Source organism: Zootermopsis nevadensis, unplaced genomic scaffold (assembly GCF_977971745.1).
Source record: "Zootermopsis nevadensis isolate Lab colony 2312 unplaced genomic scaffold, Znev_1.0 Znev_ptg000010l, whole genome shotgun sequence".
Classification (NCBI taxonomy): Eukaryota; Metazoa; Arthropoda; class Insecta; order Blattodea; family Termopsidae; genus Zootermopsis; species Zootermopsis nevadensis.
Genome location: NW_028259142.1, coordinates 4651407 through 4679174, shown reverse-complemented (window position 1 = coordinate 4679174; position 27768 = coordinate 4651407). Strand labels below are relative to the sequence as shown.

General features: G+C 37.2%; 2 protein-coding genes across 2 annotated transcripts in view; one reads left to right on the top strand and one right to left on the bottom strand.

Annotated features, from left to right (window-relative positions):
• Window positions 1-1176: 1176 nt before the first annotated feature.
• On the bottom strand, window positions 1177-26504 carry LOC110839249 (beta-glucuronidase). Its single transcript, XM_022083270.2, has 13 exons — window positions 26413-26504; window positions 13336-13572; window positions 12996-13175; window positions 10437-10603; window positions 9888-10030; window positions 8798-9009; window positions 7723-7869; window positions 6972-7144; window positions 6010-6153; window positions 4941-5025; window positions 4252-4428; window positions 3406-3544; window positions 1177-2928 (listed from the first exon to the last, which is right to left on the bottom strand). Exons 2-13 carry the CDS (start codon window positions 13561-13563, stop codon window positions 2768-2770), a joined length of 1956 nt encoding a protein of 651 aa, XP_021938962.2. The 5' UTR covers window positions 13564-13572; window positions 26413-26504; the 3' UTR covers window positions 1177-2767.
• Mmp2 (Matrix metalloproteinase 2) overlaps window positions 18510-27768 on the top strand; it is a 173347-nt gene continuing 164088 nt past the window's right edge. The window contains exon 1 of the mRNA XM_022083265.2: window positions 18510-18640. The gene's annotated coding sequence lies outside the window, so the exon portion shown is untranslated. The remainder of the gene's footprint in view (window positions 18641-27768) is intronic.

Here is a 27768-nt window from a genome sequence, read left to right as displayed (position 1 = left end):
CTATGAAATCTCCATTTGGCTGAGCGGTCGGTGTCTTTTCTGTTCTGCAGCTGTTTGCCTGGCCCACTAAATGCCAAACGAACCGGAACTCTAGAAGAGATCAGTGGCCTTGCGGGAGGGAGGGCATTCAAATGGTCCTCGAGGTGGGAGTCCAGTGGTCGAGCCCAGCAATTTATAACCGCTGGGCCGGGATCCACCCATGAACACCTGTTATCGAAATAACCCAGTATTTCTGAATTGCTATTATAACGCTTGTAAAATATTGTTAAATGTGCAAAAACACATTTAAATTCTATATTGCGACATTAGGCACATTAGTGTGCCGCTGCACACCGGTTGAGAAACAATACAATATACGTTGTAATATTACACAACATTCGGGATAAAGCAACAAGCCACTTTACTTGTCTTCGTGGTTATCCTACAGGTCTTTAGTATAGAAACTTATTATTCTTTCGTTTTGGAGTTCAAGCCCAACTACTGCCACGGAAAATAAAACAAAAATATACCATAAGATGGTAAAGTTGCGTCATATTGTGATATAATAAGTATATATTAAATCTTGTCCGTCTAATCACAATAATTCTTATTAATATTAAAATATTACAATAATTAACATTTTAAAATATTTAAAATATTAAATGATGTTCTTTATCGAAATATTCGATTTACATTAGACCATCATTTTTCATGTTTCACGACATGTTTCAGTTCCTAAAAGAACCATCCTCAGGTGTATATAATTATATAAAGCTTCAAAACGATAAATAATTCAAATACAATTAAACATCTGATAAAAATGTACGCTAGCATATTGTATGAAAATTGTATTTGAATTATTTATCGTTTTGAAGCTTTATATAATTATATACACCTGAGGATTGGTCTTTTAGGAACTGAAACATGTCGTGAAACATGAAAAATGATGGTCTAATGTAAATCGAATATTTCGATAAAGAACATCATTTAATATTTTAAATATTTTAAAATGTTAATTATTGTAATATTTTAATATTTAATAAGAATTATTGTGATTAGACGGACAATATTTAATATATAAAAATATATCAGTATAATGATGACTGAGCACCTGAAGACGAGAGTAACAGGTTATTTTAATTGCATACATAACAGATGTAACAATAAAAATAATGTTTATATGACAAAACTGCTGGATTAGTATAAATAATTCTTTACTTTAATTCATTTTCATTTATAAATAATAAAATACAGATATTAAGACTGAGATTACTCTCATATTGTTATACATGATCTTAAATTACCCATATATATTAAATAGGATTCTTGTAATGAACAACTTGATAAGAACTCAAATTATATTGCACTGAATCAACATTATACAGAGGAAATGCATTAAATTCCAGTAACAGCCTTCAAACACATATGCAAAAAATACTAACGGATTTTTGTAGAATTCTTCTGAATTTTGATGTGAATATAATAATTCTTAATTTGAACTGTTTTAGTAAGAATCATATTTCTCACCACTGATGTCATATACTAAACTACTAGACGACAATTAGGCTGTTGCATGTAACAATACAGAAATTCATGTATGTTATGTACAAAGGAGTTATTTTACTGATGCTTCATTTTTGCTGTCACTGTCCTTGGACTAGGGATCGGCCTGTCGCTAGGTCTCTACCTGTACACAGGACACCACAACACAGAAAAACATCCATGGCTTGAGTGGGATTCGAACCCATGGTCCCTTCGACCAAGCAGCACAAGGCCTACGCCTCAGACCGCGCAGCCACTGCGGACCCCATTTTAACAACTAAATATTCTTGCTGTTATTTTTGTACAGGTCTTAATACGTGTGTTATTTATGATTGTATTTTTTTCCGCAGTCAGTTTCTGACAACTTAATTTTTTTCATGTGCCATCATGCATATTTATGGTGTAGCGTGGGTTGATCTCCGTCGCAGATATGATGGAGGTTAAGGCGCTGGAAACTGCATTACCAGGCTTGTTCAGAATTACACTCTCATGAGAAATACCGGTTGATTTAAGGACAAGTTAAAGAACTTACATATATGCATAATTTTCACGTGAATCGATTTCTCTTATGGTAAGTGTGTCAGATATAAATCCAAGTTTCACACAGTTGCCATGTTCATAATTGTTATTACAAAATTTCACTTACTTAGTTGTAGTTGTTCATTAATTAGCACCATCAGATAGGAAGCTAAATACAGACATTTTTTCACTGCCATATTGTCGTTTTACATTCTATAAAAATTACCGGCATATTTCAGTGATCTATTTAGCACATAAAATTTGAAATGGTATTAAACTTCGTTAGCTGCGCATTACAGCTTACGTGCAATCCAGCCAACTGACTGTCACAGTAGCGTACCACGAAATCCTTAAACCCCTGAGTTTAAATCCAGTCAGTAGCCCCACACTAAGGGAATTTAAATCCAGTATTCTCATAAGATAAAGATGAATATTTCTCCCATCTTGCAACGTTGCACGGCTCCCAGTTTTGTATTTTTTTCCATTAACCGGAGCAAGAATTTCATTCTTCATTCTCTGAGTGTACACATTTTCAGTAAGTCATTTCATTTGATCAACACTGCACTTCATGATGGACTGCATCATGTAGTTTGCATTCTGGTATCTACAAGTCCTGTTTAAATTAATATTAATTCATTACAGATTACTGAATTATCATTTTACATTTCACTGATCACACTCAGCGTTTTGTAATTTCATTATGTCCGATGACATTTTCCTATGAATATTATGATTTAGACACATAGTGGTTGAGATTCTTTGGCAGTACCGCTTTATCCAATTCGCCGGCTAATGCCCAATAACGTCTTCGTATGTGATGAGCTGAAGATTTTGGTTGTCTGTTTCGTGTGAAGATACCTTTTTTGTTTCCTCCAACTCGTGTTATTGCTGTGGGATAGGAACGCGATGATATTAGCATACAGTGTCATGAAAATGTATCCATTTGTAAAGGTAGGGGAATATGTTAAAAATGGATGGCAAAATAATTCCTTTGTGGGAGTGAACAACAAAGAAAAATGTTAACAAAATGGCCACTGATGAAACACATTAAGGGAATATATATGAAAGAGTGGACACACACAGAAGTATTTATGAGAAAATATAGAACAGTATATATAATTAAGGAAAATACTGGAAAACAAAGTTTGAAGTGTGTCATAACATTTAAGTATGCTACATTAGTCTGGCAGAGCTAGGTCACCTACATATGTTGCTATGTCTCATGGAAAAATATTTTTATTAATGCTTTCTGTTTAAAAAATATATCTCGACAAATAATGGTCTTTATTTTGTCTTGAAGCCTCTAAAACCTTAATGATGGAAACATTTATAAAATTATGCAGTAAATTATTTGTTTGTACTTACTCTGAGCAGTTTTAAAGTCGGCAAAATTCCAAATCATTTCTCCCACAAAGAACCCTTGTGCACGCAGTCTGTCAAATGCTTCAAAGTGCTTGGACATGACTTCAACTTGATACTCTTCTGACCATACATATTCAGGAAACTGAAAATTTAATTATTATCACTTTAAACTTATGTTCAATATAGGTGAATGTTATTCTTTTGTCTATAAATATTTAGCTAACATATCTGACAGGGAATTTATAATGTTAATTTGTCAATAGAAACAAAATAACTCAACACTACAGTCTACTTAATTAAGTAAAATTTGGGTAATTATATTTAATAGTTTATATAATGTTTTATACTAATACCAAATTTAAGGCAGTTAATTAGTTTGAAGGATAATGCAGAAACAGAATTCATGAGTCTTATAATTAAAGTTACAGAACATTGCTTTTGTTACACAATAATGTAACACTGGGTGGTTTATAAAATTTCTTCAACAAATAATATGTAAACTAAAATTTGTAACTTTTTAACAACATTTGTTTTTTGTATTGTGTGTAATTTTTTTGTATAATCAGAACCATCTTTGAGAAAATTATAAAGTTTGTCTTCGTACATAGTATGGGTTATATTGAACTGATACAGGTCAAGATTAAACTCAATTAACAGCATTTAATTTAACCCCACCGCACTACTGGCCAGTTAAATCAAAATCTATTAAGCAGTTTTAGAAATTAAACAGATAGATGGGTACGTCCTCTTCATTATGTGATCTTTTTTGTGCTTTGTGTTGTGCTGATGACAAGACAGTGCAAAGAAGTGGCATTGAAAAGGGTTAACCGTAATGTTGCATTTGCATACCATGTGAAGTCCTGTCAGGGTGTCTGCCCCATATTCCATCATCATGACTGGTTTATTGTACTTGTGATGCCATGACGTCGCTTCTGCAATCACATTATTGTATATGGTGTCTGTTCTTCCTGTATTGCTGTACCAACCATTGTACCGGTTGAACCCGATCACATCCAGATATTGGCCCTTGAAAGACAAAATGAGACAAGAAAGAAGGTTACAACATCTTTTTCAGACTCTAACAGTCAGGTATAAGCCAGATTGTAGGCAGTGATGATTTCATAAACAATAAATTTAATTAGGGTCTTCCTTGAAAAGCTTTCGGTCACTTAGGTGATAAAGAAATTCCCTGCTCTTTGTAGAACCAAAAAATTCATTACAGGAATTATAACTTATGAACTATTTCCCCTAAATGTACAATGTATAATTATGTCAAACTGAAAACATGTTTCCACTTTTGTGTGTAAATGTACATAATATTAATTTGGTATCAGCAAACAGAGGTGCAACGATGATATGAGATTGCAGTTGTTCTCATACACATAATATATATATATATATATATATATATACACATATATATATATATATATATATAGTTTTTACGTGTTTTTATCAAAACTGATATGAGATATATATAAAAATTTCCTGATGCCTTAAGTGTGTTATTTTGAATGAAGTGAGTTGCTGAAACTAACTGTTCGATCTTCACTAGATCCTCTGGCAATTGCCATGGTGATTGGTCGAGTTGAATCCAAATACCTTACATGCTCCACAACAGCCCTGGAAAAAAAACTCTTTGTTAGTTTAATATGACACTTAGCTTACATGACTTTTGTGCATAAAATTTCTGCATGACACAAAATATAAATCTTGTTAAGATGTGCACAACCACAAGAGTACATTGTGTTACAACTCAGATACTGTAGGTTTTAATTATATAAAAGATTTATGATGTTTTTTACAGTAAATTTGCATATACATCATGACCAATACAGAATGCATAATTTCTAAAAAAAGATATTGAAGAACATGTGTTCCTTGTTGAAATACTATTTTCAGTTCATGACTAAGAACATGGCCACAATGGAGTTACAGGAACTCAAGGTGTCATCAGAAAGAGAATTAATTTGTGCTTTGGTGCAAAAGGGGATAACTCCAAAATGCTGTTCATTAAAATAGCAAAGAGAAGAGCCTGATGTTATGGTGTAAGACAGTAATCATTATACTTGTTAAGGTAATAAGAATAAGGATTAGTAATAGGAAAAAATGCAGTAATGAATACGTGAAACAATTTATAATAATAATCTGTGGCGTAACAGCCCTCTGAGAGCCAAAGCCAACTGTCTGGCTGCTGGCCTGACGTTCACATGCCTAAGCAGAGGTGAACGATCATCCAACCAGATATAGGGTGACGTGTGGTCAGCACGATGAACCCCCAGCCATTGCTAGTTTCCATGACCGGCAAAACAGTTTATAATACATGCTACATATCCCATTTTTATACAAAAGTATTTAGTTACTTCCATGACAATAAACTGTATTGATTGATCTGTAATTTACTTGTCATATGTACTTTGTAACTGTAACAGGTGATCACTAAACAGTTTTAGTCGTATTAACATTTATCATGCTGCTCCAACATTCAACTAACTGCTTTCATGGTTTGTAATCAGTGAAACAATATGCATAATGAAAATCTGTTGCATAAAAATGCTTACAGATATCTTGTGCTAAGAATAATATAGAATAGAATTTCTTTATTACCTGAAGTAAGAATCTGCGACTGGTAGCTGTGTTCTGGCCTCATTCGCAATGGACCAAAATATGACGCTGGGACGGTTCTTGTCACGGCGAATTAGCTGAGTTAGTGAATCCTTGTGTTTTTCTAAAAGAGCAGGGGAATAATTTCTGAAATGGAAAGTAACATATTTTCTCCAAGATAATGTGTTATATAAACTGCATTACATTAAAATAATATAAATATAATTAACTAAATCACAAGCCATAATTATTATCTTCAGTAATTAATTCAATGCCTGTAAAAGAGATCAAATTCTCTTTTTCTCATTGCTGCACCCTGGGTTTACTCTCAGGGCAGTTCATGAGAGACTTTTGCTAGGCAAAGTGATGCTGGGACAAATTTTTCTCCAAGTCTTTTAGGTTATCCCTTCCAGTATCTTTCCACCTTTGCTCATATTGACTCATGTATCATTTGGGGAATGGACAGTTGGCCTGTTAACAGCTGGTTCATACAGACATAGTGCCTACCCATTGAAAAGCAAAAAAATAAAATGTTCTATGTCTATTTTCTCCTTGGTCTTCCTCTGACTCTGCCATTTCACATCTGCATGATTGTTCCAACTGTTCCTGTGTAGAGCAGCCAGTATCTTTAACTATACTATCTACCTTGAGAATCTTACATATTACAATATTAATTTTTAGGATACATAGCCAGTTAGTAGAACACATTAAAAAATTAAATTCAGTCAAAAGGAAATTACGCATTATCACAAACGTGACTGTATACATTAGGTGCAGTAATTGAAACCATGAAAGCTTACAAAATGAGTGGGTTTTTTTTTTCAAACTAATATGAAGAAGAATTGTCCAAGAACATGCATCAATTTAAAGAAATGCAAACCTCTTTAGAGAGTGGAGGAAGAAGGGTAACATATGCCAGCACTGGTGAACAGATAGAAAATATCTTGCTGTTACTGTGAACTTACTCTGTATCAACACTGGGGCACTCATCTATTATGATTATCCCTTCTCTGTCAGCAAAGTCCATAATCTCTTCAGCATATGGATAGTGTGAGGTGCGATAAGAGTTGGCTCCTACCCATTTTATCAGGTTATTATCCTTCACAATTAGAGCGTAGTCAAGCCCTTTGCCTCTGAGCTGTAAATTAAACCAGAACTTCAATTAAATACCACATACCAAATTGGATTTCATGTTCTCATAGCAGTGAGTATGAAGATAACTGTCTTCTGGGTTGTAACACTGCATCATCTGATAGAAGTTAACCCTTGTATCAGAGGTGCTCCCTACCTTCATTATTATGGCAATAAGAAAGCCATATGTGATAAATCAGTTTCAGATATAGGAACCAGTCAATTAAGGTAACTGATGCAGGTAATCCAACATTGTTATAATGGTGATATACAATTTTGGGGGTTATGTTTTGCTGGAATGGCAGAGAATTTTGTCAATAAATTGGCTGAACATTAGTGCTATTAAAGTTGCTTTTTTGTCCAAGTGCATGCCTATCTTGTGTCATAAATGTCCATCACTGGAAAAGGACAAGTTCTGTATTTTTCTTGCTGGAACAAATGAAAGAAATATAAATATTTTATATTCATCTTCATATTTTGGAAATAATCCTAGAACGTTATAAATGGAATGTTATTTTCAACTTAGCCCAGTACAAATTAAAAAGTTACAATAGCATGGTGGAATTTTTTAACAGACTAGCTTACATCAGAATCCTCATGTCGACCAAATCCTCTGAGGTAGATGGGCCGACCATTTATTAGGATACTTGTATTGTTCCATTCCACTGTCCTGATTCCTACTGGAACACGGTATATATCTTCAATTCCCCACTGTTGTGCAGATAATCTGACCTGTGCATCAAAAACAACACAAGTCACCCAATAGAAACAGTGTGCTTTTTCTTTAATTTCCATTTTTGGATAGTGTTAAGTAATTACAGTACCACACCACAAAGATATAGAGGAAACTGAAGGTAAAGCTCCATATGTTCTTAAACTTATTGTCCCTAGAGAGAGTCTGGATATGTTTATGGAGAGAATAACAACTGTGTAAGCCTGGAGTTGAACTCCGGTCATCCAGCCCATAACCAGTCACATTACAGACTGGACCCAGTGAGTAAGTGCTTCACTATAAACTGGACAACCAAGGTTTAAATCCTTGTACAGGCAATGGGATTTTTCTTTTTATTACCATACTCAGACAGACTCTAAGGTTACTGCAGACTCTTATCCACTAGGTACTGGAGACTTCTTCTTGGGTGTAAAGTGGTTGCAGCATAGAGCTAACCACATTCTCCTGTAGGATTTGAGGTCCTCACACAAAGATGGCTGTCTTCTGTCTAAATTACTCATCATAATTAATTTGCATGGCCAATCCACATTCACATTAACACAAGGAAACTACTGTTCCTGTATACAATAGTTTGAAATATATTTGACAGATCGCATGTGCATTATGGGACCGCAAACTGCACCCATGCAGAAGCTGCTGTGTATAGTAACACAAAACTCAAATATTCTAAAGAGGCATTGAACTATTACTTAATTAAAATCTAAATAGAATGAATAAAGAAGGAATTGTTTTGACTGTGTAATTATAAAAGGACTGTAACATAGTTAAATTGCAGTCCAGTGTAGGAAAGCAGAAGCAGTATATTTGACACTGTTGTGTTGGTTCCATTAAATAAATTTATAATATATTCTTAACAATGGAAGAATTATGGCACAAGATAATGACATTACAAAGAATTAATTTATTTTGATTTAAATACTAGAATACCTGGAGAGTATACATATAGCCAGGTTCTGGATCCATGAGGTAGGGCCACCACAGTCTTGCAACAGGAACCTCTAGCTCCCCTTGAAGTTGTCCAGATCCAGCATCTCGAATAATGTAGTTGCCATCTCGATCCAAAAGATCGACATAACATGCAGGCCCTTGACTTGTTGCACGTAAAAGACCGCCATAGGTTACGTTGTACATGATGATACCTGGAGAGTCATGATGTTATCAGTTGTTGATTCTCTAAATATTTTGTGACAATGGTGATTTATTACTCTACAACTATAGTGTACATTGCCCATTTTCTCAGGTATATTTCATGTACAAAACTTTTTAAAAATTAACTGTACTCCTGTCTTCAGTCACTTACTTGTTACTGTACTGACATATCTTTATTGTTTCTTATTTTCAGTTGTACTGACACTGAAAGAGATCAACCCTAGAACCATTTTAGTACTAAATATGTGTATTAACTACTAATTAATCACAATAACATACAACATAATCACAGTGCAATATGGTAATCAGATATCAAAATCCATTATACTTTCATTCTCTCACACATCAGAATGTCTGCATCTATAGATTATTAAACATGTAGTGTGGATTAAAATTGGTGAATACATATCACCACTACAATAAAAAAATATAAATGTATGTTCCTATGTATCCATGTGTTTGCATGTGTGTTTACAATAATCAGTGTATGTAGTTTTCTGTAGAGTACATACTAAGAAATGAACAATAAAGCCTAAAATCAGAAATAGGAGTTTAGGCAAGAGATGTTATGAAATTAAAGATGCAGACGTATGAAAATGAACATTCAACCAGGGTAGTTGTTAACCCAACTCAAATTTGAGCCCAGTTACTCCTGAATACAAATCTAAGGTTGAAGATAGCTGTCTTCTTGGTTGTTCTGAGTTCTGTGATGATGATGATGGCAGCAGCGAGGACCTCTGAAACGTTGGTAGACTTCTACCAGACTACACAGTGCTACAACCTAGAACACAGCTATCTTTGGACTCACCAGAATGAAAACTTCAAATCCTACAAATCTATGGATGCTTGGTCTGTATGAATCACTAACCTGTATCACCTCTGATACCGGTGTGCACCGAGATATCATCAATGTAGATGCTAGGTGTCGTATACAGATGCACTGATCTGTGGATCCCAGCATAATTGAAGAAATCAAATGTGTATGTCTGAATAATCCTGGTTCCATTGTCACTGAAACAAAATTGTTCAGTGTTCTAATTACTCTGAACATTAAATCAATTATTCTTGATGCCTACACTGTACATGTCTTTTAATATAAATAACTTCTCACTAGTTGTCGATTTAAATTTGTTCTTGTGTTTTAACTAATCAGTGAAAGAAAATAATTACCCGTTAATCATCATATTTATTTTAGTTACTTGGTTGAGTAATAAATTTCTTGCTCTGATGGAACTTGAAGCCAATTCACTGAGTTAACCAACAGCCTGCCAAAGGATTCCATCTTCAGCCAGTGGAATCTAGTCCACACATTATTCTTAAGATTTCTTCATTATGTAATTTTCACCAGTTCCTGTTGCTTCATTCATCTGTGGTTTGTTCTCAACATTCTAACAAGGGCAGTAATAAAATTTCTTACGTGTTCACTTCAGAGACATGTCCTTGGGGCACCGTGGTCTGGTGAAGGATGTTGTCCACAGCGACCGTGATTCTATTCTTTGCCCCAAATTTGACAACTGATGTAATATCAGCCTGGAAGGGCAGGTGCCCGATTTCATGACTTAACACAAGATGTCCGTTCAACCACTTCCATGCAAGCAGATGACAAACAAATACAAATATTAGTCCTACAGGCTTTATATGCAGAATAGTGGCTGGGAAACCTGATGGGAAATTGGCATGGGGGGGGGGGGGGGGGGGAGTTGCTAACATAAATGGGGAAATAATATGAAATTAGAGGTTATGGACAGGACTGAGTTTGACTGGCTGTGGATAGGGTTCCTTTGTGAACACATGGATATAGAAAGAAAGGTAGTTAGATGGATAGATCCATACTCAGATGCTGCAGAAACACTCTGGGCTCCATCTCTTTCTTTAATTAATGCCTCGAGTTTATTGTCCTTACATCATCCATCTTGCAAGACAGTGTGGTCTGAAGCAGGAAACAAAAGTCCCTGTTTTATCAGGATGCAAACTAGCAGCTTTAGGTAGGAACCAAGACTTTGTGGTTTAACAACCTTGACTGTCAAGGTCAGCGAAAGTGGAAAAATGGTAATTGTGAATGTGGACACAAAGGAAGGTAACTTGGGCAGAGTGGATGGATCAAGTGAAATGGACAATAGTTCAAGGAAAAGAAGTAGAATGACAGGATCAAGGGGCCAAGGAAGAAAGATGTCATCAGCAAAAAGTTTCCAGAAAACCGTGATCAAGGTAATTTACGAATATATTTGCATACAAAATGCAATTTTATAAATGCTTATAAATTTGAGAAGCTGGAAGGTTCAAATTTGGCCACCGTATCTTGTAGAAGTAGGAGTATAGAAGAAAGGTATTTCACATTGAAATGATGGACATCTTGTGTATAGTACAAGCTGATATTTTTGCTAGTGGCACAGTAAATAAATGTCGATTATAACGTTAATCACCTTTAGTGTTCAGTTGTCTAATTCATTAGTTGTGAAGAATAAAGTTTTTAGTGGCAAAACGAATTTTAATTAAAGAATATTTTTACTTTTGAAAAGTATTTTGTGTTACTCTGAGTGAAGGCTAGAGAAACATGAAAGGAATTAGAGAACAGAAAATTTAGAAATGGAAATGCAACAAACACAACAAAAATTGAAACCAAAAGTTCTAGCAAGAATTTATGACACTTGCTTCCCTTTGAACTCTTCCTCTACAAACACAGATTAACATGAATTGTGAGTCAAAAGTTATAAAAATTGTTGTTATACTTCAAGAACAAATGTCTGCCAGTATACGTTGTCTGTTCTAGAAAGTGTCAGGTATAATTTAAATATAAGATTTCTGTGCACAGTTTTGATCAATCTTCACACGAGATTTTACATTCGTAGCAGAAATATTTTATTATACCTTACCATAAGACAGATAACTATTTATAGTTTGTTATTATTTTCGTTCTGTAGAAAAGCAGCCTAGCAAAGTTAATTACATTTCCATGTTTCGGGACCCTCTGTTATTAAGTGCTGTTGGTGTCTAATCAACCTCAATGTTTACAACGCCGATTTCTTGATGGTGGTGAATTATATGGCACGTGGTAAGCCCCATGATGACAACCACTTACCAGGGTGGCATGATGGCACAGTCCACGTTACCTTGCGGGAAGAAGTGAACTATAAAACGTATTGTAGACGTAGAGACGCAAATCACTGTGTGTTTAAACACCTGCTTCATATTCATGAGGTCCGGGATTAACTTAAATTAGGCCACGACCGCTTCCTTCCAAGCCTTTCTGATTCATTCATCGTCCTTTGACGCTGTGTAGGCGATGGTAAAAGCCAGAGCCCACCAGTGGGCCGAGGCCTCAGCCACTTGCACAGCCTTGCGTCATGCAAAGTAAGACAAGATTCTGCATTGTCATTACACGTGAGTTTCGTTGACTTGACATCTTGACATTCTTTTTGCAAACCCACATTTGTAGGCAATTGTCTACTTGTTGACTGGCCGACGGGCACGCCGTCTGCCATCAGTCTTTGAGAGCAAAAGAACTGGGCTTATCAAGCAATTAGCATTTCCACCACGTGTCCTGGCAGCGTCGTGACACGAGTGCCAAGCCAGAAAAGAAAGCCAGTTGTTGCGCTCCGCTGATTGCCATACATGATCGAACATAACCTTACATTTCCATCATTGAAGTTCTTGACTTTGTCTTAACCTATTTTCACAGATATAATTTACAATTCATTGACAGTTTGTGTATTTTAACGTTCTCCGAGTAAAATTGACAGTTAAATTAATTGCTTACAATTTATGAGAGAGATATCTCGCTGTTGATTATCGTCCTGCAGTAGATTGCTAGTTTGATTATATTTATTATAATATAATAATTATTATGAATGGGATTATTGGAGTCTGCAATTTTTACAGAACTACTTCCAAAGTGTAAAAAAAGCTCTTTTTAGAAAGATGACGCGTTTGTAAAAACTGTGCGTGGAACGGAACGTAGCGTAGCGTAAATACTCACGACTTGCGCCGCGTAATGAACACTGCCAAAGCGTAGCCAGACAAGAGAACTCTGACGCCATGCTTCGGGAACGTAGAACGTTCTGTCGTACCACACCAGTCCGACGTGGTCTCGGATAGTTTTGTCTTCCGTGATGTCGTTGTAACTCGCAGGGACTGGCATGGGAATGGTCTCCCCTGTCTGAAAAAATTTAACGTCGTGCGTATTGTTTGATTTCCCTAATTAAAACTGTAGTCTGTAACTGCCCATGAAAGCATAATTTTATTTCTACTAATTTGCATATTCAGACGTAAATTCGGGTTCAGAGGGTTAAATCTGCGTTGAACAGATGGAGGCCTACCTGGCTAAGATCCTTTTGGAACCAGCGTTCCCGAAATCCTGTTAAGGGGTCCGGTTCCGGTGACAGCCGGAAGTTCCAAAGACCATCAAGCGAACGGACATCACGTGACTCTGATTCCTGCGGGTACAGTATTCCACCATTGTTTGCCCGAGATACTGTCTCGTGAGCCATTGACAGCACAAGGCCCACTGCTGCATAACCCAGTAACAGCAACTGCGGACACGCCATGGCGAAGCACTGTTGTAACAGAACATGCCTTCTTGGTCATTTCATTTTGTCATATTTGTTACAGACTATACATTTATCATTTCCATCATACAAGGAATCATAGTTACGTTACATTACTTTACAAAAGGAAAGAAACTGAAATTATCCCTGTGTCTAAGGTATATTTGAGACCGAGAGGTAAAGCTCCACTTATTCTTAAATACGGCTTTGAATAGAGGTGAGTGGCTAGCTTCAACCTTGTCTCTGTTGATGTAGAGTCGGTTTGAAATTGATCCAGTTTACCGACTAATCTGTCGCTACTCACCCGAATAGGAACCGATAATCTAAAAATAGCCATTATTGTTTATTTTAAATCTAAAACTTCTTGACGATGGTGAAGAGTCATTTGAATAAAAATTTCCTTGGATATTATCCATCGTCTAGTAAAATATAAAATATAAAACGACGTTTCGTAGATGGGACTCTATCTCCGGAGATAGGGATTAGCTCTATCTAGTGGGCCCAACTGTGTAGGAACCTGAAGACGGAGATAGAGTCTCATATCCGAAACGTCGTTTTACGTTTTTTATATTTTATATTTTACTAGACGATGGATAATATCCAAGGAAATTTTTATTCAAATGATTGTTTATTTTATTCGTAAATACAGATTATCCGGAATTTGGTGTTAATGTTATCCGTCACCGCACAATCGTTGTTCTGAAAGGGTTAAAATCATTATGGGGAAAAAACATCGTGAAGTAACGAACAGTAAGTGAATCTGTCCGTCCACCAGTATCGTTATGCCGACATGAACGACGCTCTGTCACCATCTGCTTAAAAACAGAGCTAGCAAGCAACAAACCGCATTAACACGATGAACTGGTTTACTCTTCAGTCTAGACAAACTACACTCTGTGGCTAATCATAACATATTTTGTTAAACGCTGTGGGCAGATCTTCAGCCTACATTCTATAGTCTTCTAGAATTTCACATCCCTCTTTGCCGTCTATTTTCTGTTAAATTTTCTCATATGTCAAGTCATTTAAGTTCCTTGAAGCGTTACTATGTGTACTAAATGGAGTATAAGTTTAAAGTTTAAAGATTATTGTTAATGGCAAGTTGATGAGGATTATTTAAGAGACTGTCGACATATAACTCAATAATTTTCTTTAACAAAATCAGTCATTATTGCGATATTTGACACCGTTTCTACTTCAGTAATTTTTCAGGGTTTTTTTCCGACTTTCACGCAGATGATTAACAAAAACTTGTTTCTGATACCAAGGTAACTATTTTCATAGTACCGGGTAACACAGTTTTTGTAATAGAGTTAGGAACCGCAAAAATTATAAGTGTCCGCAGGATTAGAAGCTCTGTTGTAAGAAATAAGATATTCGTACAGAAATTTGTTAGGAAAAGTCGTGGAAAAATACTACACGGAAGACGTAAATGTAGACTACACGTAGATGTAAGACTAATGTTAAAGTGGATCCTGGGTGAAGACGTGGACTGAATTCAGTTGTTTCTGGAAGAGATACATGGTGCGCCTTTATGAACCTTCTGATTTGTCAACCAGCTCAAAGTCACGTGTTCAAGTATGACCCTGTACCATGGACTTCGTTTTGGTCCTTGAATCGCTTAAAAAGACATTGAAAAATGTATGGAACCTGATACGGTTTTGTCATAGAATAAGAATTGCATTTATTTGTATCTTGTGACATGTAAACTGAATTCTCATTGGTTGACATCAGCAAAATAAGAGTGAGAGATAACAGACTCTAAATCGTCGTGTCTCTCTTTTATCCATCCATCGGACAAAGTCCAAAAGTACTTTCATGAAGGAAGTTTAATTCTGTCACACTTCTGGTATTATAAAACATAGAAACCTCAGTCCATCCCCATTATAACCGAAAGGAAATGTTTTCTTCAACCGCGGTCTGAAGGAAGTTTCTGAAACTAATCTATCAGGGTGGCTTCTAAATCGGATTCTAGGATGGACTATTTCAGTGGTATTCAAACTTTTTTGTTCGCGTACCCCCAGATATAATTCCTCTTCAACTTTGTACCCCCAAAGTTGTTAGTGTATAATTAAAGTTATACGTAGTATATAATCTACATTTAAAATAAATTAAATAAATTACATTACTTATTATTCAGTGTTTATCATAAAATAATATATAATTTTTTTTTAAATTTCACGTACCCCCTAAGATGTCTTCGCGTACCCCCAGATATAATTTCTCTTCAACTCTGTACCCCCAAAGTTGTTGGTGTGTAATTCAAGTTATACATAGTATATAATCTACATTTAAAATAAATTAAATAAATTACATTACTGATTATTCAGTGTTTATCATAAAATAATATATTTTTTTAAATTTCACTTACCCCCCAAGATGTCTTCGCGTACCCCAGGTTGAATACCACTGGACTATTTGACTGATGGGATACGTTTTACGGTTTGTTTCAGCTCCAAGAACAACACTCTAAAATTCAAATTTATACAGTAATCCTTTACCAACAGCAGAAGTTTCGTTCCTATAAAATACTTCGGTTGGAAATATCAAGGCCTTATAGGAAATCAGGATGCCATTACAGCTCTGCCCTATGTAAAATCCGCGGATAGTTGCAGTCCGCGATTGGAGAAACCGCGTTTAAGGAGGGACTTTCGTATTCATTACGATCTTTCGTGAATATCCATCTACCTCACGCGATTATGGACGCAACATACGTAAGGATGATCCAGAGAAACCAACATGTCGCTGGCCAATGCAGTCGACTGTGATTTGTTAATTGAAATTAATATGCACAATGTAGGGCTATGCATTGTGAACGTTGGTTTCCTGGACTGGATTCAAGGAAGAGAGATGAATTGTTTCGGTTAGAGAGTTGGCGATGCCTTTGATGGAATCAAGATCGTGTGAAATACATATAGGCTTATAAGTCCATCCGATCTCGAACCTCTCACTCCGCTGCTACATTCTGCAGAGTTTCGTAATTCTACAAAAATATATCATAATGGTTTTATGAACATATCACATAACCGCAAAATCAATTCGGAACATGTGACATGAAGACGGTCACTCTTACGTAAAATAATAAAGTGTCTTTTGATTATCGCTGGCGTATTTTGAATCGTGTCATCCCGTAAGGTTCAAATATAAAGAATATTCACCAATAATCTTCATCGCAAACTAGTCATTGTTAAATCTGGTTAAAGCCGATTAAAAACCAGACACGCTTCGGTCTCGGTCACCATCAGTGATCAATGTGTGACACAATAGCTCAACAAATTAAAAACAAGATTCTTGGTGGTTGGCCTAGTTTTTCAAATTAACCTCTTACAACAGAAAAATGTATTAGATTAAAAATTAAATTAATATAGAACACATACCCTGGCCGGTGTTATACAGAACGTGCTCTGCGAACACAAATTCCAACAGGCAGAGCATATTCCACGTAGCACTGACTGTGGCATTTTATTGTTATTTTGATTTTTGATTTAACCAATTGTTATAAAATAATAGTTCGACTTTATTGCCTAGGTCGACGACCACTGTATATTTTTAAAATGTGCTGAAATGATAGAGTATACATTCAACATTTGTACTGAATATGGTCTTCAGACAGAAACGTAACTGGTTCTTAATATATTTTAATCAGCTTTAAAAATAATGAACGATTTGCGACAAAGGTTGATGTTTCATAATCTTTGTTCAGAAAAGAAAAGCAGTTTATCTCGTTACCCGTCTCCGCCTAACAAGCTCATTATAAGCTTCGGAGAGTCCATGAAAGCCGACTTGGAAATGGAACACGATGGGATCTGAATAGTTAAGCATGTCCTATCAAAAGCGATGGGTGTGGAATCAGTTATTACTGCACACATAGCGGAGAAAGCTAGCACATGTTATGCGTCGTACTTATCCACTTATCGAGTCACCTAATTGTACAGGAACTAGAGAGTCTACCGCATAAATCTTACATGCTTAATGCGTAGCTCTTCGTAATTGTGAAAGATAAAATTTCCTAAGAAGTTAATACTGCTGTCTTCTGGGTTGTAGTGCCGTGTAGAAGTTTACCGACGTTTCAGAGATACTTGCTGCCTCCATAATCAGGGAGACGAGTCATCGCCCTGATGATGGAACCAGAAGCCAGCCATCTTCGGACTCGCCGCCGTTGTAACCTCAAATCCTACCTGTGTTCTTTGATTTCTTTTCACTAGATTTAGTATTCACGTTACTTGTTTTCAAGTCTTTGTTTCTTTCGCTGTTTTGTCACATTTTGACCCCTGATCCTTTCCTGTAGATTTTACCATATATTTTCGTATCGTTTATTCCGCGTCCAAACCTGTTTCGATGTTTATGGCTGTTATTACGTTTATGACTGCCTCTTTTTATTTATCTTAGAATAACGTGCTTATTTCCAGATGCTGCAATTTAGTAGACACCTCTTCAGATTTGGTTTCTGGAAGTACCCGGTTATATCATTGGATCGGTTATCTTGTCTGATGTTTATTCTGACGTTTTTTTTAGTTTATCCACACACATGTTTTAGTATGGTATCCCGTTTTCCCCCATAAACTGAGGAAAACCGTGAAAACGTTCAGTCAGGACAACAAATGTCTCGGCTGAGATTTAAATCGGGAACACTCTGGATAAAAGTGAGTTGCACTGCTGCTAAACTCATCGTCAATCGTGTCTCATTTATGAAATTCTGCTTTTAGTTTTGACACTTCTCCTCCTTTCTCTTTTATTTCTTTATTGAATTTGTCTTATAAATTAACCTTGTAAAAACAGTGTTCACAAGTTTCCAGAAATCACCAAAATTTCCCTCCCACATTGTTCTTTAAAACCTGGCGTCACAGATCGTAATGCAATAGTTTGCTCTCTGGTGCGGATATCATCGTTGACTTGCTATGTATCGAAAATCGCACACTGCGTGGCGAGACTGACATCGTCCTCGGACCGGGCTGTGTGTCGGTCAGAACTAGCGCGGAAAGTTTTAGAAGTGTTTAAGTGGGTGTGTGTGAGTTTGAGGTTAAATATAATAATGTGATACAATACAGGATTATTTGAAGTCATCTTCCACAGTGGGGTAAGTAAAGACACTATGGACACACACATTACAAATTCTTAATTGATAACAAGCATTGTATTAAGTAGGATTCGAGGTTCCCACGGTGAGGAGTGCGAAAATGGCTGTCTTTGATGAGATTTATCGCCGTGATAATGCAGGCAGCAATGACCTCTAAACTGTTGCTAAAGTTCTATCAGGCTACAGCGGCACTATAAACCCTTCATCTTCAGATTTACCACCGTGACAATCTCATATCCTGTTTTTCTAACATTACAAATTTGTTTTAAAAACGAATGAAAACTTACGTATGCAGAACGCACAGAAAATCAATTTGTGACGTAATGTGAGTAGCTTCAGAGCAATACACTTCATGTAAACCACTGCTTGCACTTGAATTAAATCCGATAAGCAATTTAATTACAGGATCGTTAAGTTTCAAAGTACACTGTTCTCTAATTTAGTTCACTGTTGCCGTCTTGTTACATTTGAACCGGTAGTAATATGTTTGTATAAACCACCAGTAAACATACCATTACAGGGAAAGCACCAGAGTTTTATGAACGTACTGACAGAAAGAAAACTTATTAGATTGTGCTCCAAACAATAGTGAAATATATGTGACACTGATTTAAAATTTTATAAAAATAAGTGGAATGTTGAAGGAAAAAGTGTTAATTTCCTTGTGGTTGTCATTGATAGCAATCTGAAGTGGGAGGCACATATTGATAAAATATGCAATAAAATTACCACTCATTTTCTTATAATAACTGAAGTGTATGTAATGAGAACTGGATATTGTAGATAAGTGAACCATTCTGTTTTTATGTAAAATACAAAGGGACTCTTTATACTGCAAATGGCTGGTGGATTTATTGCAGACTTAGTACAGACAGACTGCTGTCAAGAAATTTTTATGAGTGACAAATACTAACTATACGTACACAAGAATAATTCAGTATAAGCCTAAGAAAGAACAGGCTGAGTGTATAACAGATGATTCATGAAACAAACTGTCTCTGATTAAAATTAACACATAGATCTAAATGTTCTAAAACAAGGAGATGTTTTATTACCATTGCTTATCAACTTTGCTTTAGAATATGCAAAGAGCCAGGTGGGACTAAAATTTAATGGGATACATCAGCTTCTGGTCTGTGTTGTTGATGTAAATTTATTGGGGGATCACATAAGTACCACAAAAAAAAAATTCTAATTAACAAGTAAACACAGAGAAAAATAAGTATATGTTGATGTCTCGTCATTAAAATGCAGGGCAATACCGTAACATAAAGACAGCTGATGGAACCTTTGAAACTGTGGCAAAGTTCAGATATTTGGGAGCGATTGCAACAAATCAAAATTTGATGAATGAGGAAATTAATAACAGATTAAATTCGGGTAATTCAGTTCAGAACCTTTCGTCTGTTGCCTAAAAACGTAAAGATTAATATATACAAAACTATAATTTTGCCTGCAGTTTTGTATGAATGTGAAACTTGGTCTCTGACACTAGACTGAGGGTGTTTGGAAACATGGTGTTGAGGAGCTTCATAAATTGTACTCCACGCCAAATATAATTAAGACTGATCAAGTCAAGGAATATGAGATGGGCAAGGCATGTAGCCCGCATGGGGGAGAAGAGAATGTATCCATACAGGGTTTTGGTGGGCAAACCAGAACGAAAGAGACCACTAGGAAGAACTAGACGTAGGTTGGAGGATAATATTAAAATGGACCTTAGAGAAATAGGATTGAGTGGTATGAACTGGGTTAATGTGGCTTAGAATATAAACCAGTGGCGGGATATTATGAACAAGGTAATGAACCTTTGGGATCCATAAAATGTTGGGAATTTCTTGAGTGACTGAGAGACTGTTGGCTAGTCAGGAATGATTCGGCTCTATGGTGCAAGTATGGGAGTTTCGGTGCTTTTCTTTGCCTTATCTCTCACCCTATAAGCAGTCGCTCGTTGTAGAGGAACACAGTGCGAATGTGTAGATTGGATTCGACTGGCTGGCGGTAGAGGTAAATGGCGTGATTCTGTAAACACAAGGGCGGACGAGTCTTCAGGTTGTGTGAAAGCGTCAGTTTGTTTGTTGACAGGTTGAGTGAGTGAATTCTTGGAGCAAGAATACCGTGGGATCTTCTGTTAACGATCGCAGGCGGTTTCAAGTCTCGCCCTGTTGGTTCCAGACGAACAGCCGCCATTTATTTTTTATTTCTTCTTTATGTTCTACTCGCGCTATTCTGTCGGCATGCATCCAACTTTTCTTAGAAGTTCTTCAATCTGAGATAAGCTGTTAAACTTGTAGTTCTGTTAGGTTAACAGCTATAAGTCCGTACTTGTATAAAAATAGAGGAATCCTGTTCGATCGAATCTTTCGTTGACACGCATTCCTGCGTTTAATGTAGACCACACGCACGATAACCTACCAAAAGCTGTATAAATTATTTCCTTTGTAACCGGAGATTCATTGCCGCAGGAATTAAGGTCCGTCGCTGAAACCTCGGCGAGAGATGTGTTGACACATGTTGGAAAAATTACCTTTAGGTCTGAAGATGGAAACAACATATTTCTTCAAACTGCAAGTTCACACGGCGTTACCGCCCAGAAAACCAACATCGGAAACTCCACGCCACGAAAACTTCAGTTTCATACGCAACGATATATCGATTCTCTTGTATTCCCACATTTCTTAGGTCTGATCTGAGGTTTCCATGGCGATGAGTATGACTGTCTTCTGGGATATTGTATCGTGTTGTGAATGCTGTAAGCTGCTCTGAAACGTCGGTGAATATGTATCAGACTACGCGGTGCAACATCCCAGAGGACAGTCACCTTCTTTTCACTTTCCGTGGTTTATAAGGTGATGTAGGCTTGTGGCATATTTTATATTTTTTTTTCCATCAGGTGAGCCAAGTGTTTGAACGTCTCTTCCTTTAACTATCAAACCAATTGACGTTTTTGACGCATACGAAATCTTCCGGAGCGTCTGATAAAATTGCTTCGTCCGTCCCTACGCTTGGAACAACTCGAGAACGGATAAACCAATTTTGAAAAGTCTGATTTTGGAGAATTTTGCAAAAAATTGTTGAGTCATGTCAATTTTTTGTTTAGATTGGGAAATTTTACGACTACGCTACACAAAAGCATAGAACTAAATATTTTTGAACTTATCTTAATATGACTGCGGATATTTACCTTGGTTGCCATGGTTACCTGGGGAGGATAAATTGTCCTTGACGACGTCATAGCCCAGCAACCCCCCCCCCCCCTCGATTGACCCAGACAACTCTGACGTCACTGGCGCCATCCTCATACGATAAGGAAAAATTTGGCAAACGCACCAGAATTATTACGCTATGCCTGCAGCTCGTAGCTTGTTTAATTTAAACTTGGTACGAACACCATGCCACTTTAGGCCACTCCATGTTTTTGAATTATTATTTCCAACTCTCAATACTACCAACATGGCCGCAGTGGAAACTTTGAAGGAGGGGTATTGGCGCATTTGTGAAATTTTGTGTGGCTCTAGATCTTAGACAACTGCTGCTTTTGTTAAGGTAATTTTTGCATAAAATAAACAACTTCAGGGTCTCGTAATGATTTTGCGAGAATTTTAGACGGGATATGGGAAGATGAAAGTCCATGAATTCGATGGGAGCAAATATTTTACGAATTTAAGCTGCTCTATTAATAATTTTGCCTGAGACTCTGGGAGTTTAATTTAATTTTAAAGAATCGTGTGTATAGAAGCAGTAAGAGAGCATTTGCTGATTCTCGCCCAGTCATGTGGAAGAAACTGAATGTGGTGGGCCTTGCGTCAAAACCTTGCAACAAACTTCAGCTGCACCTGACAGAGTTAAGTGTCGTGTTTCAGCCATTTTGCTTTATGTGGTTGAAAGGAAACCAACAGCCTTTTATAAATTTATGTTATTTCAAAGCAGTTTTAAAGTAACGATTTGTTGCGTTAAAAGCTTAAACTCTTGCTTCGAATAATATGCAAGAACCGGGTAAATGCAGTTTATTTACTTTCATTTATTTTGTTGCAATAGTTTCGAAACGAAGTCATGCTTCACATGGCGAGAGCAGGACAAACTACAGTCATTTGACAGTCATCGTGATGGCATTGACCACTTCTGCGTGTAACTTAGCTTAGTGTCAAACTGATTAGACACATTTACTACCTGAGTCTTTAATATCTATCATTTAAAGTATTTAATTTTTAGTCTACTCTGCTGTAACCGTATTTACCTCCGGCATGGGCCTTCGAATTCCTTCACGTAGCAGAGCCCTTCTTAAAAAGCTGATAGTCACACAGCTAGTCAAGCAAGTCCCCGATTTTTATGAAACCAGGAGATTTGTTGCTGTGTTAAGAGTAGATCACCATTGGACCATATTCTAAGCCAAATGAAACCGCTCAGCACTCTGACAGCCAGTTTCTTTAAAATCCGCTTGTCTATTGTCATCAATAATTATGCGATTTGTAGCAAACGTACACAGCCATAGAAAGTACAGTAGTCGCGAAAGTAATTGAACAAATAAATAAATGAAAGATAATGAGTGTTGGGATGTTAACAAAGCTGGAAGATTTGGGTTCCTATTACCCGACGGATTTACAATTTTAATTCAGTCACGGTGGTCTAGCGGTTAGAACGCTGGCCTTGTAATCCTGGGGTCTCGGGTTCGATTCCCGGCGGTGCCCGAATTTATAACTTGTGTTGGGCAAGGCCGTGGTCTAGGCAACACGGAGTTTTCCTCCGTGGCATCCCAACAATTACTCCATTCACACACAGAAGAAGGCAATGGCAAACCACTTCTGGATCATCTGCCAAGAACGTATATGAACAGGTCCCAGTCCGAGAAAAGGATGGAAGGATCCTGTTCATATGGACCTGTCGTCAGACAGAACACTAAATAATAATAATATAATAATAATAAGATTATGCTTATACCTGCAGGTGTGTGGAGTGTATAATACCTTAAGAAATGTTATTTTGCATCTTTGATAAAGGCGATGTTTCTAATTGATACAGCTTGCGGGAATAACTGAGAGTTGTTTCCCAATTTCTAAAATGATCTGCTGGTATTCCTTGCCGTGTTGTACTGTTACAAAGAATGTCCAGCTCAGTTTTCTTGTATCAATGACCAAGTTTATCATGCCGCACTGGGTATTTGCTCTTGTTATTATGGCATACTGTAAGAGCCTCTGGAACGTTGTAAACATGGTTTTTACAACTGATAGTGTCCAGGGAACGTTAGTTTATAATACCAGACCATTATCAAAGACCCTCAGAATAACAAAAGCTATTTCAACTGTTTTCGTATATCTGATCTTTTCACTGAAAGTTTGGACCGCGACCTACAGTGAAAATTTTAGTGCGAAACGCTACAGGTTTTGACACGCCAGCTCTAAACTGGATTGTCACACAAATGCACACATACCTGGAAAAAAAAACTGTTAACTGTCTGGTATCTTCTGTCGCGGTCCGATCCTTCAGATAAACAGCAGGTGCAAAGACACTACGTCTCCGACGCAGTAACCCACGTGTTCGTTCCGTTGCTTCCCAGCTGTAGCAGAGAGCACGTAACGGCAAGTCTCTGGGTTCGAACCTCGGCTTGGAACGTGTTACTACCAGCTAGTGGGACCTACGGACAACGGCCCTTTTGTTTAAAAATAATACTTGCGAAATCAGTACTTATCACAACGAGAACACAACTCGCCTTCGCGAAGATCATTTCTTTTATGATGTTAAGTGAAATAATCGCGGTTCATTCTGACAATCATGCTCTTTATGGAAAATGCGGAATTACTGATGGACAAAGAAAGTGAGGGGAAAAAACTGGAAACGGACTAATATCTACACGTTTCCGATCTTACCGCTAAAAGAAGCTAATTAATTTCCACACGTGACGGTAACAACCGTCAAGAATTACGCGCGTTGAAGAAAGAACATCAATGGGTCATTACAGTTTATCGTCAGCCCGACGAAGGAGACAGTCGTACGGTCAGACATGCAAACAAAAAGGCTGAGAATTCCTTCACAGCGTTACCATGGCAACGGTTATAATAATTTATGCGTAATACACGTGGTTATAAACATTGTTTGTCAGCGACAACCAGGCATATTCCGAGTACTGTCTTTAAATATATTTTGATGTTTCTCCCAACCCATTACAAATAATGACAATAATGAGGATCTAGACTTATATTCAAGAGGTACAGAGTTCGAAGCTCTGCATGTCGTAGTGCTTAATTAAGCATCAGGAACAAATTTACCTTTTTTTAAAGTTGTGATAGCATATCCTTCCTTTAACTCAAGACAGCAGACGGAAGTTCAAATAGAGTGAAAAATATTTGCTTATAAAAATCATAATACTTTGTGAGGTCTGGGAAAACTGCGTAGGCAAGTTTTTATTGCTGAAAGTTTTTCCCGAATCTGAGCCAGGACACTGGTTATATTCTGGCTGAACATTTTAATAGCTTTTATGTGTTTTCCTTGTATAAAGTATACCAAATTTGCGCATAATAAACAGATTCCATCTGTCAGTCCGTCTCAGTATTTTGCGTCCTGAAGAATTGTGACGAGTTTTGGTAGAGGCTGTCCACTAAAAGTTTATTTTATTTTGGTTTGCATCGATCCTTTACATGCAGATGGAAATGAGTTATCTTTCTTTAAAACAGACTCAAAAGACTCTTTTCACAAGAATTTGGCGTGTGCTGTTAAATTCAGATCTCGACTTTTGTTTGAAACCGTTTCGGTATGGTGAATACTTACCAAAATACGTAAACAATTATGATACTGAGGTATGATATTAGCTTTTGTAACGGTTGATTTATTTCTGCTATAAATATTCAAGGTTAAGTGGCAAACAACGCTCATATCACACGACAAAATGTGTGCTCACCAAAGTAACTGTGAAACATTCTGCGGCCTAGTACATTTGTACAAATATTTAATTTACACCGGAATTTCGATGTGCATTACCGTTTTCCATATCTGCAGTAAAAGAAATATATACAATTAGGAATACGTTCAGCTGTTAATCGACCTCCTTTAAAAGACACTTCTTAGTGGGTTGCTTGATTTTTATTATCTGATCGACAGTCGGCCTATGCGAAAATAACAATTAACTTTGTCGCGTTCCTTCACAAGTTGCGACAAAATGCATGCAGATTGATCACGTTTAAGAAGAATCTCTCAATGGGACGTTTCGTGTGTAACCTAGGTTCAATTCCCTTCTCATTTAAAACGTACCTTTTTTATTATCCTTAAAGGCAGCACTGATATACACTTATTAGCCAATTCCATGGAGCAGAGTCCTAGAGAAGCTAACAGTCGTTCACCTAGTTAAGAAATTTCCTTATTTTAGGGACTAGATGTTTATTCCCGCCACTGATCCCAATCCTTAGTCAGCTGAATCAAGCTCACATCCTCATATCATAACTCCTTGAGGTCTGTCTCAATATCCCGTCTGTTTCTGGGTCTTCCAAGTGGTCTCTTTCCTTTTTTTTCACCTGTCTTTCTATATTTGAATGTTTGGCGAAGGGTAAAAATTCGTAAACCGAAGCACACTGAATTTTTAATCGAAGTAATTAAAAAATACTCTTTCTTATCTGATCGGTCTAAACTTTAAATTCCATCGAGCTTACTGGCCGGTCACAAAACAGAACTCTTCGTCGTGTCCCTCTGCATAAAGCGCAAAATGTACACCGTCGGTTGTTCGTCGACCCCCAGTTAAAAAGACAATCGAGAGGAAGAGAGATGTGTAGGTTGTGTTTACTCACATGTTTTGATGTCTGCCGCGATCACACGTCCAACCGACTCAGCCTCTGCGCTGACAATGGTCGCAACTCTGCTCTGTGGGCGAAACTCTGGCTCGCGTTGCCCCCACCAGAACTGCTAAGGGACGTCTGCATATCACGAGAACTGATTCCTAGCACCCCTTGGCACAGCCAACGCAGTAGAAAGTGGAATTGTAAGAAGCTCATTAGAGAAAAGAATGAAGACAAATAGAAAGAAGGTATAAATGGATACAAAAGTTTAACGAGAGAAATAAATTCGCGAGGAAAGGAAGATTAACTGGTCTGACAGAGTGAATATATACCGAATTTAAACGCCATGACAAATGATTAAGAGACAGGCCTGGTTTTATGTATTGTTCCTTTAATGACGCTGCCAGTAGCTCACATCATAGCCTATAAAAGTAAAGTTTGTCCCGCTATGCGCCATGTAGGCGCTTGGGGTGAGTGGAGGTATAGCTCCTCTCTTCCTTGACCCCGGCACTAGATGGAGGTGAGTGGTCAGCATCACGCCCCGGCCGGCTTTACCCCCTGTACCCATTGTAGAGGGGGCTGGGTGGGCCCCAGAGCCGGTCTGGACGCAGAGGCTAGAGGAAAAATCCTCTGCCCCCGTCGGGGATCGAACCCCGGTCGTCCAGCCCGTAGCTAGTCACTATACTGACTGAGCTATCCCGGCTCATACATCATAGCCTATAACGTAGTAATATAACATTATAAACAATGAATTCGAAAGGTCTAATTTGAGGAATTTTCCCAGAATTTGACTGGAGGGACTGACGAAAACTACGAATGATCTTAGTTTGGATATCTGGTCTCCTGCCCAAGATTTTAATATAATGGTGTTTGAAGTCGACTTACTGTATTCGTTATGCCCAAGTAGTAACAGATTAAAAAAGACTAAACTAGACTTAAAACCAAAACTTTATTGACCTAACCTGTATGCTGGTATTTCGTACACACTAGATATAAACATCGTGTCTCCATGACACCGTCTCAAGACCTCGTTTAAAAATGTTTGTTTCTTATGTATATTTGAGTTTTGTTCCAAGTGACACAAATTAACAATGCAAGTGTTTGGGGTCTATAAGTAAGTGGGTACACAAATGTTGTTTCAGATGGACGAACGTAAAGTTGAATGTGGTCCAAACGTTTTTCGGTTCAAGGCGTGTCTGAACACCTTGTGAACGTCAGAGTCTGGCTATCATGTTCGAGTTAACGCCGGGGAATTAAGCACGAGTTGTTCTGTTGTAATTTCCTTAAAATCTTCCTTCTCTTGCAGTTTCATATGAAGATTAATCGCGTGTGGCTTTAAGTAAAGTTCCAGCGCAGACAGATCCACAG